This window comes from Cyrtonyx montezumae, unplaced genomic scaffold, assembly GCF_038088225.1.
Source record: "Cyrtonyx montezumae isolate F1298 unplaced genomic scaffold, pur_monq_1.0 scaffold_10, whole genome shotgun sequence".
Classification (NCBI taxonomy): domain Eukaryota; kingdom Metazoa; phylum Chordata; class Aves; order Galliformes; family Odontophoridae; genus Cyrtonyx; species Cyrtonyx montezumae.
The window spans coordinates 10,990,518-11,009,144 of NW_027071826.1; the positions used below are offsets into that span (position 1 = coordinate 10,990,518).

Consider the following 18,627-nt stretch of genomic DNA (forward strand, 5'->3'; position numbering starts at 1 on the left):
ATTCATCAAATCATGAAGGTTGGAAGTGACTGCTAAGATCATCACGTCCAACTGTCTGCCCATCCCCACCACGCCCACCAACCACGGCCCTCAGTGCCGCATCCGCCCTTCTCTTGAAGACCTCCAGGGCTGGTGCTCTTCTTGGTGAGCAGCCCTGCCAAAGGCTGCTGAGCAAGAGGCAGGGGACAACTTCACTGCCACCACTGCACTTGGTGACACATCTCTTTGGAGGTCCCTGAGCAGCATCGCCAGCAGAACAGGTGAAGGCACACCTTTGCATGGGACCAGCAGGCTCCAAGACACTGCTTGCATCACAGTTCAGGCTCACTGCTTCTTGGTCCCCCTCCCCACCCCCAAGGAATACGATTTCAAGTGAGTGAAGGAAACTAAGCCAAACAAATCAGTGCATGCACCTGGTGATAGCATGAGGAGTAAACGGAGCCCTAAAGGCAGGCAAGGGCTGTCAGCATTCAATGCACCTCCAGGAGCAAAGCAAACCTTGCAATTCAGGGACCGTGCACCACAGCAGAGCAGCTGTTACGGCCATTTCTAAGGTTTCCCAAAGCAAACCAGGTTTGTAAAGATAATAACTAAGCGGAAAGAATCACCGGGGTTAGGAGCTGCATCGGGGCCGGGTCGCTGCGAGATGCCGACAGCACACCCAGCTCCGCGGTTACCCCGGGCGGAGATGAGCTGGGGAGAGCGGGCACCGAAACAAACGGCTCTTCCACCCACAGGCACTTCTCCAGCTGGAAGAAATCGGCGGATCGCCGCTTTTCGGAGACACAATGGACAGCCCGACCTCGGAAACGGGAACTACGGCTCGCCGCTGACTTAAGCCGGAGCAATCGGCGCTCCGCCGTCCCCAGCTCCCCGCTCCCGATCCCCGAGGACTCCGTTCCAGCAGCCGTGCCCCCGGCGGAGATCCTTTGTACCCGCACAGGCAATCCGCCCGACGGATTGAGGCGGCGGCCGACAAACGTGCCAAAAAAGCCACCGGCCGCTGCCCATCCGGCGAAGGACCGGACCGGGAAGCGCAGCACCGCACCCTCCGCCTCCATCCCCGTCCCCGCCGCGCTCACCTCATCTTCCCGGCCGCGGCTACCGGGGCCCGGGGGCGGCGCGGAGCGGGGACTCCTCCGGGCGCCGCCCCACTCGCAGCGCCGGACCCCGCGGCGCTACCCGGGCAGCGCGGAGCCGGGCAGCCCCTCCGCCGGCCCGGCCATGTTGCCGGCTCCCGCCCGGCTGAGCTGCGTGTGAGAGAGCGCGTGTGGGCAGGACAAAGCCGCCGCCGCCTCCCGCCCCGCTCCCACGCGCGGCGGCCCCTCCCCGCGCAGCCTCCGCCGGCGGTCGGGCTCCGCGGGTGGGTGCCCGGAGCACCCGAAGCTGCTGCGGGGGGATCTACGGGAGAGAGAAGGATGACGTTGGGAGCGGTACGCTCTGGGTGTCGTAGAATCGTGGAGTCGTTAAGGTTGGAAGGGTGCTCTAGGATCGTCTAGTCCAACCGTCAGCGCGTCATCACCGTTCCCACGAGGACCTGACAAAGTGCTGCCGCTGTTTCTTGTGTTTTTCATACACAGGTCCCCATGACATCACTGTTACCTCTCGAGAGAGAGTAGAGGCTCTTCACAGAGAAATAAATGCGCTGGTGGTGTTTCCCACACTTCTCTCCCGCAGAATCATAGAATATCCCAAGTTGGAAGGGATACATAAGGACTGCCAAGTCCAACTCCCAGTTCAGTGCCACCCCACTTGGACGTATAACAAATCCAACAACCGTGTAATCGCGGATAATCCCACAGCAAGCACTGGGGCTCCAAGCGGGTATCACAAATAATACAGTCACAGAAAGGCTTGTCTTGGAAGGGACTTAAAAGGTCCAGCCCCTGCTGTGGGCTGGCTGCCCCTCCACCAGCTCAGGCTGCCCAGGATCCCACCCAACCCGGCCTTGGGCACCTCCAAGGAAGGGGATACCCACACCTCTACGGGCAGCAGTGCCAGAGCCTCACAGCCCTCTGAGTGAAGAATTTCTTCCTAACATCTAACCTAAATCTCCCCTCTTTTAGTGTCAGGAACAGAAACAATTTCTGCCCTGCAGCGTGCCCATGTCCCAGGCTGCAGTGCAGTGAGCAGTCTGAGCAGGGTTTGGGAACAAAGCAGGGGGCAATGTGATAGGCTCATTCTTAATACAAATACTTGATATTTTTGTTTCTGTGAAAAAATATTCAGCCCAGCATTTTTATTGTGATAGCAGCCTATGCCATTAGAATAAGTACCACAAAAATCAGGCCTGTAGATTTGGTACCTTGGGAACCTATTTGATCACTGGCTTGTCAAGCCCTGATGCAGCTGCAGGACCAAATGAAAATACACTACAGCAACAACAACAACAGATGACAGCAGCAGAAACCACGGTACTAATAATGCCTGTGCCTTTTATTCATGGGCTTGCTTGTTCCTTGGTAGCTAATGCGTATCTAATATTCAATGGCCATTAAGATGTTGAAGAACTAATTAGGGACAGAGTTACTGCATGGCCGGGGAGGAACCACCTTCTGTGCCTGATTAGCATGGAGCTCAGCTCGTGCCCCTCCATCCCACACTGCACCTGTGCACCTCTTCCCAAGTCATCCAGCAAATGACATGAGCTCATGGGCTCCTCTAAAAGCAGAGCTCCCCGTTTCTAAGGAGCCTCATTTGTTTGAAACCAAGGCTAGCAGTCATTTCATACAGGCAATTACCCTACATTTCCAAACACACAATATACTTGGCTCGCAAGACTTCAAAACTGTGTCAGACCACAGATCTGATCTGCAATTTGTGCTGAATGACATTGGCTTGTAGAGACTTGTCTGTACGATTTGTGATGGGGCTGCTGAAGGTTGCAAGCTTGCACAAAACTACAGAGCAAAAATAAAACCTATTGTCTTCCTACTATCATCTGCCTAATCCTTCAGATGTGGCACTGACCAGCTCGCACGATATGGGGGACAGCAGAAGGCAAGGAGGATGCTTATTAGAGCAGAAAGTTTCACGGTAGATGTGCTAGAATTTACATCGAGATTGAAGGGTGAATTTGGATGTGAGCACATTCATCATCTGTTGTGGGTTTTTTTGCCCCAACCTGTGATTTCCTTAAACCAGGTTTGTAACAGTCGTTCAGCACGTGGCCCCGCACTGCTGTGCCTGACCCTTGCTGCCAGCAGCCACCGTGCGTGGGCACACCTCTGAGAGCTTGTGCAACATCTGCTCCTGCAAAGGGCTGGGAGCCTGAATTGCCCAAGGCACGGTGTGAGAACTGCTGCAGGAATGCAGAGTATGTGGGGCTGCTGATCCTTTGTATCGGCCATTTTATTTATCCTCCTATTAGGAAACAAGAGAAAAGCAGAGCAAATGTTATGTACTGTTACACACACTGATCTTGCCATCCACTAATGATACAGAACCAGAAGAGCAGAGCTAGGAACCTGGTGCTCTGGCACCGGCACGCCTGGGCTGGTGGTTGTCCTGCCCACTGGTTCTCTCTGTTGACTGAGGAAACAAAGTTCTGCTGAAACAGACCTTATGTTATATTGCCATTACAAACCCACGTCTTCAAAGAGATTTCAGTCTGCTCCTCTCCATGAGAATGAGCATCACCTCAGCCTAGAATCTCGATCCGCCCCTCTCTGCCCTGGGGTGACACTCAGACCCATCAGGGCCTACCAGCCTCCTGGTGGCCTCGCTGCCTTTCCTGTTCCCCCTGATTGCAAATTCTCCTTCAGGGCTGCAAATACCCTCTGATCCCTCAGGATCTGCCAGCTCCTGGTCCCTTCCCAATGGATCTGTCCCCAGCAGAGCGGGGCCTGCTGTGTGTCACCTGGGGAGGAGGAGGCCCTCCCTAAGAACCACACTGCCCAGGGCACAGTCCTCAGCACATATCTGCCTATCAGCAGCTCAAGGCTGCAGAGCTGCTCTCCTGCAGCTGGAGCCTTCTGGTGACTTTTCTCCCACTGAGTTTATCCAGCTCAGAGCTCTCTCTCCAAAGCCTCAGGCTTTCCTGCAGGCTTCTGCACAGAAATACCAAGCTCTTTTCAGAGAAAACAAGTTTCCACATCAGCTTTTTTTCTTTTTCTTTTTTTTTTATGTGCTTTTTGACAAAATGGCAGAAGAGTCTAGCAGGAGCCAAAGGGAACAGAACCCTAAAGAAAAATGAGAGAAATTCTAAAGTTAAGAATTTTTTTTCTGAAGGAGAAAAGGAGAGGGGAAAAAAACAAAACAAAAGAAAACAAAAAAGGTGACAAAAGTAGAATTTGGAAAGAAGAAAAGAAGAGTAGTATTAGAAAAGGCAGAGTAGGCAAGAATAAATACTTCAATTTTATGTTTTAGTTAGGCTTACTCAGATGAAGGTGGGAGATAAGGATAGGATGGGGCCAAATGCACTCTCAGAGCTGTTGTGAGGGACAGTCCCATGGCCTACACATCTCTTGTAAAGGGGGGAGAGCTTACCAGCACTTTTATTTTTCCAGTTGAGCCTCATAAGAATGTGGTTTACAATTGCCAAGAGGGCTCGAGAAGAAAGCTTTAGCCTTCCAAGAAGCTGATAGGAGCTCAGCTATGCACGACCCCTGGGGCTCTACTCTGGTGTTATCTATCTGCTCGAGGCCAACTGTCATCTTCCTGTGGAGCTTTTCCACAGAGCTTAAAGCAAAGGCCCCAGTGACCCACCTGTGTGCAGGTGCTCAGGGTGCAAAAGCCAAACCGTGACCATCGTTTCCAAAGACCACAGAGTACATGTGGTGCTCTGAGAAAACAGCATCCAGCCACCCCAGCAGCATTTCCAGAGATATGCTTTCATACCAGCACAGGCAGAAGGGCAGGAGTGGAACACAGAAACAACCCCAACGCCTCCAGCTTTCCTTTTAACAAAATCACTTCAGCTATCGTGAAGAAATAAGACCTCAGCTCACAGTTTAGCCCCACTGGAGCAAAGCTTGGGTTTTGATTAGGCTTCTTCTGTGTTAGGGGACCGTATAATGCCATATGGGGACAAAGGGAGAATCTGGGCAGGAAGGAAGGAGCCCTACAATGCTGTCGTATTGAGAAACTGAATCCAGACTGAACAAAGCAATTGATTTTGCAGAGAAAAGTGTCCTCTTCAGGCTGCTTCCAGCAGGCACTTCCTTCAACATGTCTCAGAAGCACAAGGGCAATGACAAAACCACCTAACATGGCTGCAAAACTGATCCAGCCCATTAATTTTTGCTTCCTACCCCCAATGACAGCACAGCCTGAAGGAGATTTCTCTACTGCGCAGTCTGGAATCTAGAGCAAACTTAGCACACACAGTGCTGATAAGCAGACTCCACAGAACAGCCAAACTTCCTTCCCTCCAGCTAAACGTTCACTCCAGGTAATCCCACAGGTCAGATTCCACAAATGTTCATCTCTTAGAGGCTACTGCCAAAAACTCATTCACTTGCATGGGCACCCAGAGAGCAGGGACCCACGCCCATGGCCATACCTTCAGCACCTTGAGCCAGGGCCTTGGGGTGCACATGTGTCCACAATGAATGAATGAAAGTGTCTAAGTAGTTTGTAGAGAGCCAAAACGTGGCCAAAACAAACCTGCTAACGTAGGACAGTGGAGCTGGTGGGGAAGAACCAATTTTTGTATGACATGTACGTATGATGTGGAGCTTCCATCAACAGACAAAATATGAGGTCTAAAGGAAGCACCTGTGGCCTCCAGTGCCATTGAAAGTGTCACAGTGCTCTGCCAAAAGGAGTCAGCGCCTGCTTGTGCTTCCACATCTGGTGGGAGGCCAAGGAGAACCCACAGTGCTGTGAAACATCCTGGCTGGTGAAGGTCCCCCACGTGGCTCCTAGAAGTGAGCTACGGCTGGCACAGATGAGAACATGTCTACCACATTTAGTAGTGAGAGTTTACTCCAAGCTGCCCTCGATGCCTCAGAAATTACCACAGTCTATATTTATTTAAAGGAAGTTGTTCCGTTAGGAAAAATGAAATTGCAGCAAAACTGCATGACTAAGGAGAAACACAAATCCCTCTCAACAAGAACGTGAACCACTAACGTTCTCACACAATCCAGCTGCCAACTACATTTATCCAGAAGCAGAGAGACACTGTTTCAGTTTTCCTCACTCTCAGGATCTGCTTCCTTACCTCCCACCTTCGGGACTACGCAGGGATCTATCTTGGGGCATCTCTTCCTCAGGGCAGCCCACAGCAAGGTGAGCAGCGTGGAAAGGATGAGGCTGCTCCAGCATGGTGAGGAAGGCAGGCCAGTAATGGGAGAAAAAGACTGCTATTTAGGCTTCCCCCACGTCTGTTCTTTTCACTAGTAATTGAAGTGACATTTTCCACACCATCTGTAAAAATTTGGAGGATGCAGTCGAGTGATCTGTCAACAGCACTGGTTCCAGGGATGTAGGAGAAAACACAGGAGCTTCTCTGAGCACAGTCTGAAGAAACAGGAAGTGCCAGGCTGCAGGAAAGGGCCTCTGGTCTCCCTTATGAGCTGTTGTCACATTAATAATTTTGAATAGAAAGAGCATATTTCTAAATTTAATTCTTTTGAAGAACGAATTTAATGCAAGCTTTTCATATAGGAAATATGACCTTGTATTCGAGAATCACAGAATTGTAGGGGTTGGAAGGGATCTCTAGAGATCATCGAGTCCAACCCCCTCTGACACAGCAGCTCCCTAGCCCAGGTTGCACAGGTAGGTGTCACAGGTAGGTGTCCAGGCGGGTCTTGAACGTCTGCAGAGAAGGAGACTCCACCACCTCTCTGTGCAGCTGTGCCAGTGCTCCATCGCCCTTACTATGAAGAAGTTCCCATATGCTTTTGTGCAGAACTTCCTATGCATCAGTTTGTGGCCATTCCCCCTCGTTCTATCACCACACACTGCTGAGAAGAGTCCGGCCTCGTCCCTTTGTCTCTCATACCTCAGATATTCATCGACGTGGATCGGATCCCCTCTGAGTCTTCTTTTTTCAAGGCTGAACAGGCCCAGGTCTCTCAGTCTTTCCTCATAATGGAGGTGTTCCATGTCTTTTATCATCTCTGTGGTCCTCTGTTGGACTCTCTCCAGGAGATGCCTGTCTTTTTTGTACCGGGGAGCCCAGAACTGGACACAGTACTCCAGGTGAGGCCTCACCAGGGCAGAGCAGAGGGGGAGGATCACCTCCCTTGACCTGCTGGCCACGCTCTTTTTAATGCACCCCAGAATGCTATTGGCCTTCTTGGCCACCAGGGCACACTGCTGGCTCATGGCCAGCCTGTCATCCACCAGGACACCCAGGTTCCTCTCCTCAGAGCTCCTGTCCAACAGCTCACCCCCAACCTATACCAGTGCATGCAGTTACTCCTCCCTAGGTGCCAGACTCTGCACTTGCTCTTGTTAAACCTCATCTGGTTCCTTTCTGCCCAACTCTGCATCCTGTCCAGGCCTCACTGAATGGCAGTACAGCCTTCTGGTGTGTCAATCATTCCTCCCAGCTTTGTATCATCAGCAAACTTGCTGAGGGTGGACTCTATCCCCTCAATGAGATTATTGATGGAGATGTTGAACAGGACTGGATCCATTTTAAGTTACTAATTAAAATAGTTTTAAAAAAACACTGAACATTTTTTTCATGGTATTTTATCAACTATGCAGCAACTGATTTTTATAGATCTCTTCTGCATAAAATCAACACCTCTTAATGTTAACAACTTGTCAAACCTCAGCACTACCATCAATATCTTAGTAATCATTGATGTTCAGGTAATAATTCCAGTAAAACATAAAATAAAACAAGGCTGTCAGGAAAAAAATGTCTGAAAACAGTCATAGGAGATAAACAAAACCATGAAAAGCCTCTACCTGAAAATGTGTGATTCTATAACACAGACTGATTCAATGCTCGGCCTATAAGCACATGCAAGGGGAAAGAAAGCCTTCTGAAAGCATATGTATTTGTTTTATGAATAGTTTAAGGCTGAGTTAATAGCTTGAACCTCTTTTTTTAAGCAATGCTAAACCTGCTCCAGCCAAGTTCAGAAGCATAGAAGGATTTGAAGGCCAGCCATTCCTTGAGAGTTATCCTTGTGCTGTATGGAAAGGCAGAAAAAAAGACAACTGCTGCAGAAACAGCTTCAGATGGAGGAATACAGGCATAAGAGTCCTAATTGCTGAAGAACAATTGAAATAAGTTGAGATATAAACCTTTTCTTTCCCTTCCTATTATTTTTAGAGGGAAAAAAAAGACTTTCCTGTGAAAATAAATAAATGCAAGAACTGAAGAATAAGAGTAGAACAGGGGAGAGCTGAAGATCATAAACAGCAATGGTTAAATTGCATAGAATTTCCTGGATAAAGAAAGGCAAATAACTTCAACAGTCATCAAACGGATATTTGGCTCCAAAAGTTACTCACCATTTGCCAGCTCTGCTAATATATTTATCTTGTTTTCATAGAGGAACAAAGAGATATTGAACAGTGAAAGTTAGAAACAGAGGAGCAGCAGGAACTCACGTGGGATGGGACTCTTGATAATCCCTTTTGATCAGTAACCGTAGGGATAAACTCAGTTATTTCTTCTAAGGAATAATAGCTTAAAGTGAAGAGGGAGATCCCAAATACAGCCAAAACAGGAGCACAGCAGAAGAGAGATGAAAAAAGGAACAGCCAACTCAATTGGCAGCTCTTGCTTTTTCTGTTGCAAGTAACAAGACACCTACAATTCTAAATGCAAAAATACACTGAAAGGATCCCATGTGCTAACACAGAGCAATTAATAAGCACGAAGTACAGTGCCAATCAACTAGCTATCTAGACAAAACTGGCATTTGAATATTATGGCTTCTTTGGACTGGTTTAACGTTAGGAAGAGCAGAAACATGCCTTAATTTCACACACATCAAACAGTGGGAGATGGATGTTGCCATCGAAGGAAGCTGTTCCACCACTACTCTCCGTCCACGTACTTCCTTCTTCACACTGTAGCTTCCTCTGCAACAGTACAAGCATTCATACAGCCACACAGCGAAGCCTGAGGAGACACCTGAGCAAACATGTTTGCTGTTTTGTAACTCTCCTAATATAGCTAATGTATAGTTCCATTAACTCTTGCACTGCTGCATGGGGTAGGAATAAGAAGCAGTGAGGGCATGTCAGTCTAAAGTGACTGAAATCATGGCTTCAGTCTTACCTGAGGACAGATTCCTAACACAGAGAAGTGCCAGGAGTTCTCGTTGCAAACATCACCCCATGCAGTGGAATGACACTCCTCTGCCAGTCAAGCACTGAGAAATAAATGGTATGTACGAGGCAGGCAGAACCAAGAAAGACTATAGGTGAAAGCAAGCAGTATGTACTTCTCCCCCTCTGTGGAAGCAGAGCTTTACCATCCATGTGTGCAGTTCCCATTCTCAGAGTAATGGTAATGCATGAAATTATGTATCACAAAATTCACATTTTATTCCCAAATATTTTCAAAAGCTGGAATCTTGAATTCACAGATGTGTATCAATAGGTAAAAGCCTGTCTCTTCTGGCATTTAATGTTAAAGCAAATATACTGTACTACGCAGTAAGAATGCAGTGAAAATTCATTTTAATACATGTTTATTGGTGTCCTGCACTTTCAGTGTAGGAGGTTGGAGATGTAATAAAAAAAAGTTTCAAAATTTATTGATTCCATTTCATTTAAATCACTCTAAACAACCAGTGCTTTAGAGTTCAGAGCATTAATGCCTACTGTCCATTACAAGCAAAATTTTAATATTGTTTCGAGTCCACTTAAGACTCCTCTCTCTTAAAATTCTTCAGATACATTCCTCAAAGTAAACAATACATTTTGATCTGTGTCACAATCACCATTGGTAAGGCCTTCTTAACCATTTTATACCACCTCCACTATTACTTCATTGCAAAACACAATCTTGTTTCATACTATAAATATCCATCCATGCACAAAACACAGGGGCCAGAAGTTACACATTAATATTTCATGTAGGTTTGAAGACTTCCTTTACCCTATGCAGGTTTATGGTACACTTAAAAAGATATCTTTAGACTTGGTCTACTTGGTCTTAAAATACAAATATACAATATCCATAAGCATAAAAAAGTAAAGCTGGGTTGCCTTACCATTTGTTATGAACTGCTAAAATCTTATACATGTACAATATAGCATCATGCTGATTAATATACATATTAGTTAAATATATCAACCAAGAGTGGGGATGTGATCAAGCCTTTTGTGTTTTCATTTGCAAAAAGAAATTTGTCATATACAAGTAAAAAGATTTTGAATTGAGACTTCTCCGGAATACCTGAACCATGAGGCCATCTGTAAACCCTGCTGAGATAGTCAGCTCAAACCAGGACATAATCTGCTGCTTCACTCCTCTGAAAGGGAATATAGCTCTTCACAGGTGGTACTCAAAGCGTGCTACTCTCAAGAGAACGTACATTTACCAGCATTCACATTTGCAGATCAAGAATGCTACTGTTTGCATCTTCTTTATACGTTTTGTATCGATTCATCATCCTCTATCAGAAGCAATTTAGTACCTTGACATTGCCAAAGACTCTTCTAAATAAGTAGGTATACAGTACAAAGTGTAGATAGTGAAACGAGTAAGCACATATATACAGTTTTTGAAAGGCATTTTTGTGACCATTTTAGCAGTGTTTATAGACAACATTTAAGATAGTCACATTCTGCTGATACCACTGTATTGCAAACTGTCAAGCCACGTTTTCATATTAAACTTGTACTGCTTTGTATATTGTACACAAAAGAAAAAATAATCATTCTTAAGGTGTGACAACAAAGAGAAAAAAAAATCACTAAACTGAGTAAAGTAACCAGCACAGGGCTTAATTTTCCTGAGGTTTGTAAGAATTTTTTAAACAAAAATCACAGTGACCAGGCTAAACTGCAAACATACTGTTAAGTTTTAAATATACAGTTTATACATAAGTTCTGTGCATGGCCGACTCAACTGGGGATGCTCACACAGATGTTTCCTCTATATGACTCGCCACTGCATAATACTTGTATCTTTTCCACCTGTGGAGATGAGATGGGTGTCCTCACAGAGAAAGTCTACGTTAGTTACATGACTACTGTGTCCACCGTACACGTGGCTGGGAGCCTAGAAAACACCACAAGTGAGAATGTCAAGTGTCATAAAAGCGTATCATTATAACATTCAAGCTGCAATGAAACCAAGGCATCCTATCACTCTTAAAGTACTTCAACATTACATCAAAATTGAATGTTACTCTCAGGCTTAAGTAAACTCCTGCATTGTATATGTGACCCTACTTTGCCTTTTTCATTTGTAAACAGGAAAACAACGCTTCGTGCATTTCTCTAAGTTACAGAAGTGAGTTGTTCTGAAATTCCTTACCCTAAACTGCGAGCACGGATATGAGAAGAGATGCACTTTGCCAAAATCATCCCCTGTTGACAGCAGTTTTCTCCCATGTGATCGACAAACAGCATTGATATCTGTTCCATCCGAACCTTCAGGCCATACCCCTGGAACAAGGAGGGACTAATTAAGTGCTTCTACAACAGAAACTGAATTGACAGCTGAAGGTTTTGTTTCAATATTGACACTTGCTTAAAAAACTAGAAAAGTAACCGCACTTGAGTTAGTATGCATCCTCCAGAAGCAGCAAAAGACCAGGTCCTAATAATAGGAAATTAAGCACACAACTATTTCAATTTCTCCAATCAAAGTGCTTTTTATTCTACAAGAAAAAAAAAAATAGAATTCTGCTGAATCAAAGACATATCTCAGAGCCTGAAAGAACCTCGGTATGTTTGTGTAACAAATAACACGTCCCTGCTTTTGTTTTCCCTTCTGCTTATTAATGGAGGTGGTAAACATTTCTTCACATTACTATAGCCTTAATAACTACCCATGTATGACTCAGTGTGCTTTCTTTGTATTACTTAGTCTACACCTTACGGCACAAGAAACTGTATGGTTTTAATTGTTATTTAAAATGAATCCCTCAAAAGGAAACAGATTGCTCTACATTTTTAAATGCTTTTCTTTAGATATAAGTACTTTATTAACTCTTCCTCCACACACACTCTACTCCTCGTTGTCCTTGCACAAATTGTTATTCTAAAATTCAACCGTGGGCACCCAATGCAAGGTCAATCTTTGCATCAAATCTTTAAAGCTTCCAAGTGCTTGCCTGCTGAAATTGCAATAAAATCCCATCAGCTATTGAGATTTTAGCTTTATTGTATGCAGTTTTGTGTCTTTTTTTTTTTTTTGGATGATTTCCATAATTGGTTGTTGTTCCAACCCTTTTTTTGCATAAATGATGCCTGACTTTCAGGGGCCACAGACATAATTAGCAATAATACCTGTTCTGTCGATGCGATTTGGTTAAAATAGAAAAAACAAAATTCATTGCAATGTTCCTGTGAAGCTCTACTACTTGAGTGCAAGCTCTTACTTCACTGTCATTGCATTTCAGGATGAGGTACGTGTTTCTCCCTGCTGCTTTTGCTACCCCCTTCCTGAAGGACACCCATGGCAGGGCAGGTACACTCAGCTTCCTTTATGTGGCCATCAAAATAGGAATCTATTCCTACTGTGGAACAGTAGCTTGAATCTGCATGCAATTCTTCCCAAATCTAATCTTTACATCTCTCCACATAAGCAAAAAAAGCACTAAGAAGTGATTTCATCATGACTTTATGTGAGTGATCGTTACAGAGTTGCACATTACTGTAAAGACAATGAAACAGTATTGATTTGTGGATCACCTGCTATTCTGACCTGTGTGGAGGCAGGGAAGAAAACAAAGGAACGTGCAAGAAGAAATGCAGTATAATTGCTACTCATGAATGCTACATAGAATATAGAGGCACAGAAAGTCTGTTAACAGAGAGCAGGCTGAAAAACAGACAGGAGTTTTCTCAAGATGTTAGTATGATAATCTGAGAGCCCTTAAAGGAAATGGTTTTAAGAAAAGGATTGCCATTTCAAAAAAAGAGGAAGAATATCAGTTCTGTTTGTTTTCTCTTTGAGATTCCGTGCTCTTTCAAAGAGATCTCAGTGCCATGCTGTTTTTTTTTCTAGTACATAAGTTAATCATCTTTGCTGAAAAATTAGCCCAGTTTTTTTCCCCTCATCTTCTGTAGATGTGATAAAAGAGACCAATTCCATTCTCTGGTTTGAAGACTGATGCCATGCTCTTTTCTTTTTCTCTTTTCATAAATTCATTCACTACATCTCTTCTCACAGAACAATATATAGACTTGTAATTATTCTTGTTCGTCAGTGCTTCACCTACATTATCTATTGGTCCAATACATAAACGCCAGAAGCACTATTCCAGCTGTTACTGAAACAGATGCAGATAAATGAATGATTATCTCATATTTTGTGTTGCATCCTTTTTATTACGTATCCTTCTTATTCATCTGCCTTTTTTAATAATAGCATAACAGAGTTAGTCACGTTTAGTTTGCATGCAAGAGTAATCTGATCTTTCTGTGCAGAACCGCTCTCTTGCCTGTTATTTGTACAACTGGGTTCTGCTGTTCAGGCTTACAACCTTCTTTTGTCCCTAAAGAATTGCCTTATTTTTTCATACCATTCCTCTGTTTGTCAATTTGCTAATCCTACAGCTTCACTTCACGCTATCTACAAATTATACACACTTATCATCCATGCCATTAATGAAAAATATTCTAAAATATTCTAAAATAAAATCCATTGCACAGCCTTATAGACACTGTTGATCCCAACCAGTTGCACCTCTGCTTTGCTTGCAATGTTTTGGGGTTTTTCACAGCACCTGACATTTCTTCTTCCCCGGTCCTTCACCCTGACAAATGGATTTTTCTAAAACTGAGCCAAAAGAAACATGCAATATGACCTGAGGTCTCTTGGGTTGTGCATCCAGCAGCCCAAGCTGCTCTTTGCAATAGCATACAGATCAGGAAGCCTTTTATGGTCTTTTGTCCTTTACACGTGTTTGTATCACTAAGAAATCCCACACTGAACACATTTCCTTACATGGTGCTGATTTTCAGTTGAATCACCTCTAAACACTTCCAGGCTGACTGACCTGTTTCCATACTTGAATACAGGTGTTCAAGAGATCAATGTTCATTTTCCATCTTGCCTTGATTATGACGAACTGTGAATGCTATGCATGCTTATCTGTGATTGTAACGTGGTTCTATTACAGTGAGAAAGCCCTATGTTCAGTCAGCCAGCAGTTAGTGAACAACCAACATCCTAAATACCTCCTGTCCAAGATGACATCGTTGCTTCTTTGATGGCCAGTAGGGCAACCCTGGCAAAAACTTAAAAACTTCATACTGTCTCTGCTCATAGGGCACAATGTACTGAAGGATAGAGGGACTTCCAACATTACGAGACTTGCTTACAATTTATAATTTGTAAGATTCTTCAGTTTGTTTTTCAAGCCACTAACTTTGCACTTTATCCTCCCCACTTGGGCTCTGAAGTACATGAATCAACGGATATCATGTCCATCCTTTTCCATGTTTCCAGTACTTAACCTCTTCTCAGTGAGGTCATGAAAATACTGATGGTCTTGAGATTATGCTTATCAGGTGTTTCCAGAGATACAACAAAGTTTGTCGCAGGCTGATACTTTGAAAAATATCTAATTTTGAAATTTATTCTTCCCTACCCAAAGCAAAAGTCTTACTGATACTAACTGGATTAGCCATCAGGTTATAGAAGGTCTTCTAATTAAGACACATAGAAGAAAAAAAAAGTCTTAACACCTCAGCTGTCACAGTATCAACTCTCCTCTTCCGCCTCCCCACGCAGCATCTCAGTACTCATTGTTTCTCTGGTTATTACTGCACACGTCACAACTATGCAGTTTCTACCTTCAGCATTTCTCTTCCTACTAGGTTTAACCAGCTTCAAACAGTTTAACCAAGTTTCTGTCTTGCTGCCATTTCTATCTTTCTGGGCTAGCCGAGTTTCCAACCATCAGATCATTTAAGAAATTACCACATTTCCCCAACTCCTGTTCTCCAGCTTCAGATATTCCCAAACAGAACTTTGGATTTATGAAGCTTGCCCCCTTGAAGTCCACTGATTTCATTTTGTTGCTCTTTTCTCATATGGCCTTCCTGATTCCATTCATTCCTACACAGGATGCATAGATTCATATATACATTAGGTTGGAAAGGACCTACAAGATCATCTAGTACAACCATCGTCCTATCACCATCCCTACCCACTAAACTACTAAATCAAATCCCTTAGCAACTAAATCAAATCCCTTAGCAGATGCACTACAGTCTCAGTAAGTTCTTTCCACCTCAGTTGAGTCCCACCTGGAATAAACTCCCCTCGAGGTCCTCATCTATTTTCCCTTTGAAAATTACTTGGGGAACTTGCTGGGTGGTCAACTGTACTGCAATTCCTTTCCCAAGAGACACTGGAATTGTTAAAACTTCATACCCTAAAGCAGTTCCTGTGTTTTGACTGATTATACCACGTATTAAAAAAAACTCTCTAATCACATGTCTTTCTATGAGGATGGGCAACTCTGTCCTCATTAAAATTCTTTTTTTTATTCACTTATAATTATTCAGTGCTATCTTTGTACCTCCCCAGTCTGAACCTAACTATGCCTATGAATCCTCAGTATATACTGCACTCTGTTCTTTTTCACATATCCCTTTTGAATAATTTACATCCTTTCACTTTAAAATTCTAACTATTGATTAACTTCCTCACAATTTCTATTACATTAATAAAATAATAATTGCCATAATTACTCACATTACCAGCTACCCTTATTTATTCCTCATACTTGTTGCTTTAGCAGCAATGTGTAGTTTAAATTAAACCTATTCTACACAGAAGACTAAGAACAAAAACGTCTGCAATATTTCTATAGGTTCCCTATGTGTGAAACTTTGATACTAAATGCAAAGACTTTGTAACTTTGTCAGACGTAATCCGACCCCAAGTGCTGCGGACTTGAATACATTAATGGTTTTTTGCAGGCCTTCATTCCTCATGTGAGAAATGAATGATGTTAACATGCAGACTTGCTCCTCTTAACTAAATCTGTATGTTGTTGTGATACCCAAGTGGTGCCTGTCAGTTAAACATTACCAAATTTGAATGTTTCTTCCTGGCATATTGCTACTGCCATCCCATCTTTTAGGCTGTAAAAACATGTCCTTTCTGGCTGCTTTCAGACACATCAGTGCATTTATTCTTCCCGAAACATAGGCAAAAATCTTCTCTGCTCACTGCTTATACTAAAAACAGACTCCTCTTTGAACATCTTTGATGACTTCCTATTTTAACTTAAGAACTCAAGTATTTGATGGTTCTTGCATTCAGTTTTAATAATGATCCGTGCAGTTCCAGGTGCACTGTGGAATAACTGAACATAAAATATAGAGCACACAATAGGAAGCAGCCCCTTCAAAAGCAGCAAAAGTCCCATAGAAATAACTCATTATGATTTTGGTACATTTTTACTTCTTTCATGTCATTTAATTGTTACATATTCTATCAAACTGGCATCAAATTACACTGAAGTACATAATGATAGGTCTGCCATCCCTTTTGTGTTTGCACAGTAACTAATGCAAAGGAAACTGGTCTGATGTGGAGATTTGGCCCAATGGCCGCATAAATGACTGACAATTCAATAGAAATGGAACTTGAAATTGAGAGATGAGAAGCAGCACTAGTGTGACAGAAAGGACAGAGTGTGGTTTCTTTTCTTTCCTCTCACTTGTGTCTTAATTTAATATTTATACTTGCAGCTAGCAAGAATATTAAATCCCAGTCTTTCTGGGTTGAAAGAAGAGGACAGATTGTAATGAGAATGGCATAACAGAAGTTCTGTATTTACCCCTGAAGTATGAATAGTCATGTTTCACAAGAAAGGATTGGCATCCCCAGTATTTGTGAATAACAACAATGATAAAAGCTTCTAAGAGAAAAGATGCTTACCAAAAACATGGAATCCTAAAGTACAGGTGTATGTGGCCCACTCTATATCTCTCGTTGTTTCAACACTCACTACTTGTTTACAAGCAGAGGGGATCCCTACAAAAAATAAAAAATAAAATAAACAAGAAAGAGTATGACAAGCACTTTTAATTTTCAAATCAGATTTTGATTGCAGCAGATGAATTAAAACATATGGTCTATCTTGGCAGCTATATGGTCTCATTTAAATTTTAAATCTGAATTAGACTGCATGAACCTTATACAAAATGGTTAAATATGATTTTTACTCACAGTATAGGATTTCATAGTCCCCTGAATTAGATACAAGATATTGTGAGTTAACAGACCAGTCCAGATGAGTAATGAAGCTGGAATGACCCTACAGAGAGAAAAATATGGCATTAACTGAACTAACAGTATCTCTGATGTGACCAAACTAATGGTGCAAAGCATATTTATGATGTCATTGTACCAGGAGGGAAGAAAAGAAGTTTACTCACCGAACATTTGCCAATTCTAGTGTACTTTCTTCCATTTTCATTTACGCCATATATATAAATAGAGTTGTCATGGGAACCTATTGCCAGGAAATTTCCATCTAAAAAACACAGAACTCAACCGTAATTATTCCACTAAGAAAAGTTATACTATAGGAACTGTACTTAAAGGCCATGATATTGAAAAAGGATGATCTTGAAAAACTGTGTTTTTTAAGTTGTAATTGATGTATGTTGCAAGGTTATAACACTGCAAATTCACACAGAAACTATCAGAAACAGATGGCACTTCTGGAAACAGTAACAGCCCATTTAGAGCTAACTTAATTGCAACAACCTGCACAGTTCAGTTGCATTTGTTTTTTCCTTCCCAGTGAAGCCAGAACGAACACAGTGGGTAGGATGGAAGCAGTGGGCCCCAGAGATTAAGACATCAGCCATGCAGGACCAGTGTTACACTGCATATTCATTTTCAATTTAAGCATTTCAAGTGGGAAATTGTCTTAAAAGAAATAAACCCTAAACAATTAATAACAAAAGAATATATTTTTTAATCTAGTAAATAAATGCTCTCAAACCTGGTGAGTAACGCATTACAGACAGCTGTTCATTTCCATCTGTGTGTACAGTGACCAAGTCTTTTGTTTCTGTGTCAAACACAAACCACCTGTTGTAAATACAGAAAGAGACTAATAAGAAAATTAAATCTGCTACAATCTTGACCAACTTTTGTTCTGTCAAAATAGCACAAGTTTTACACCAGCGAAAGAAGAACAGCAACTTCTATTCATTTTGTTTTATTTTTACTTTCCCAGGATAGTTTCTTTCCAATCTTTTTTTTAACTGGAATAACTATGAGACACTGATCCAGATAGCAACCTTCAGATTTTATTCTGTTTTACTATGAGCTCTGCATTAAAATAAAGAAAAAATTACATATAATGACCCTTCTCCTTTAAGATTCCTCTATACTATATTAACAATTCAATTGATGCTTACATTAACTCCTAGAACAAAAGAATCTAGACTGTTCTCTTCTGACATTATGACTAGCTTTGTTAATATATTTTCAATTAAAATTTAATTTTGGAACAAATTTTGGGACAAATATAAGAACTGCATTTCAAT

The 18,627-nt window shown here is 42.8% G+C and overlaps 2 protein-coding genes across 4 annotated transcripts in view; both read right to left on the reverse strand.

Annotated features, from left to right (window-relative positions):
• Window positions 1-1,254, reverse strand: part of EVL (Enah/Vasp-like) — a 128,750-nt gene extending 127,496 nt beyond the window's left edge. The window contains exon 1 of the mRNA XM_065750281.1: window positions 1,083-1,254. Coding sequence (XP_065606353.1) covers window positions 1,083-1,087 — 5 coding nt within the window. The 5' untranslated portion in view covers window positions 1,088-1,254. The remainder of the gene's footprint in view (window positions 1-1,082) is intronic.
• Window positions 1,255-9,479: 8,225 nt separating this feature from the next.
• EML1 (EMAP like 1) overlaps window positions 9,480-18,627 on the reverse strand; it is a 78,121-nt gene continuing 68,973 nt past the window's right edge. For all 3 annotated transcript variants that reach the window (XM_065749962.1, XM_065749970.1, XM_065749977.1), the window contains 6 exons: window positions 18,078-18,166; window positions 17,503-17,600; window positions 17,294-17,381; window positions 17,003-17,098; window positions 11,411-11,541; window positions 9,480-11,152 (listed from right to left, as the gene is read on the reverse strand). In XM_065749962.1, the coding sequence (XP_065606034.1) occupies window positions 11,027-11,152; window positions 11,411-11,541; window positions 17,003-17,098; window positions 17,294-17,381; window positions 17,503-17,600; window positions 18,078-18,166 (628 nt within the window). In that variant the 3' untranslated portion in view covers window positions 9,480-11,026. The remainder of the gene's footprint in view (window positions 11,153-11,410; window positions 11,542-17,002; window positions 17,099-17,293; window positions 17,382-17,502; window positions 17,601-18,077; window positions 18,167-18,627) is intronic.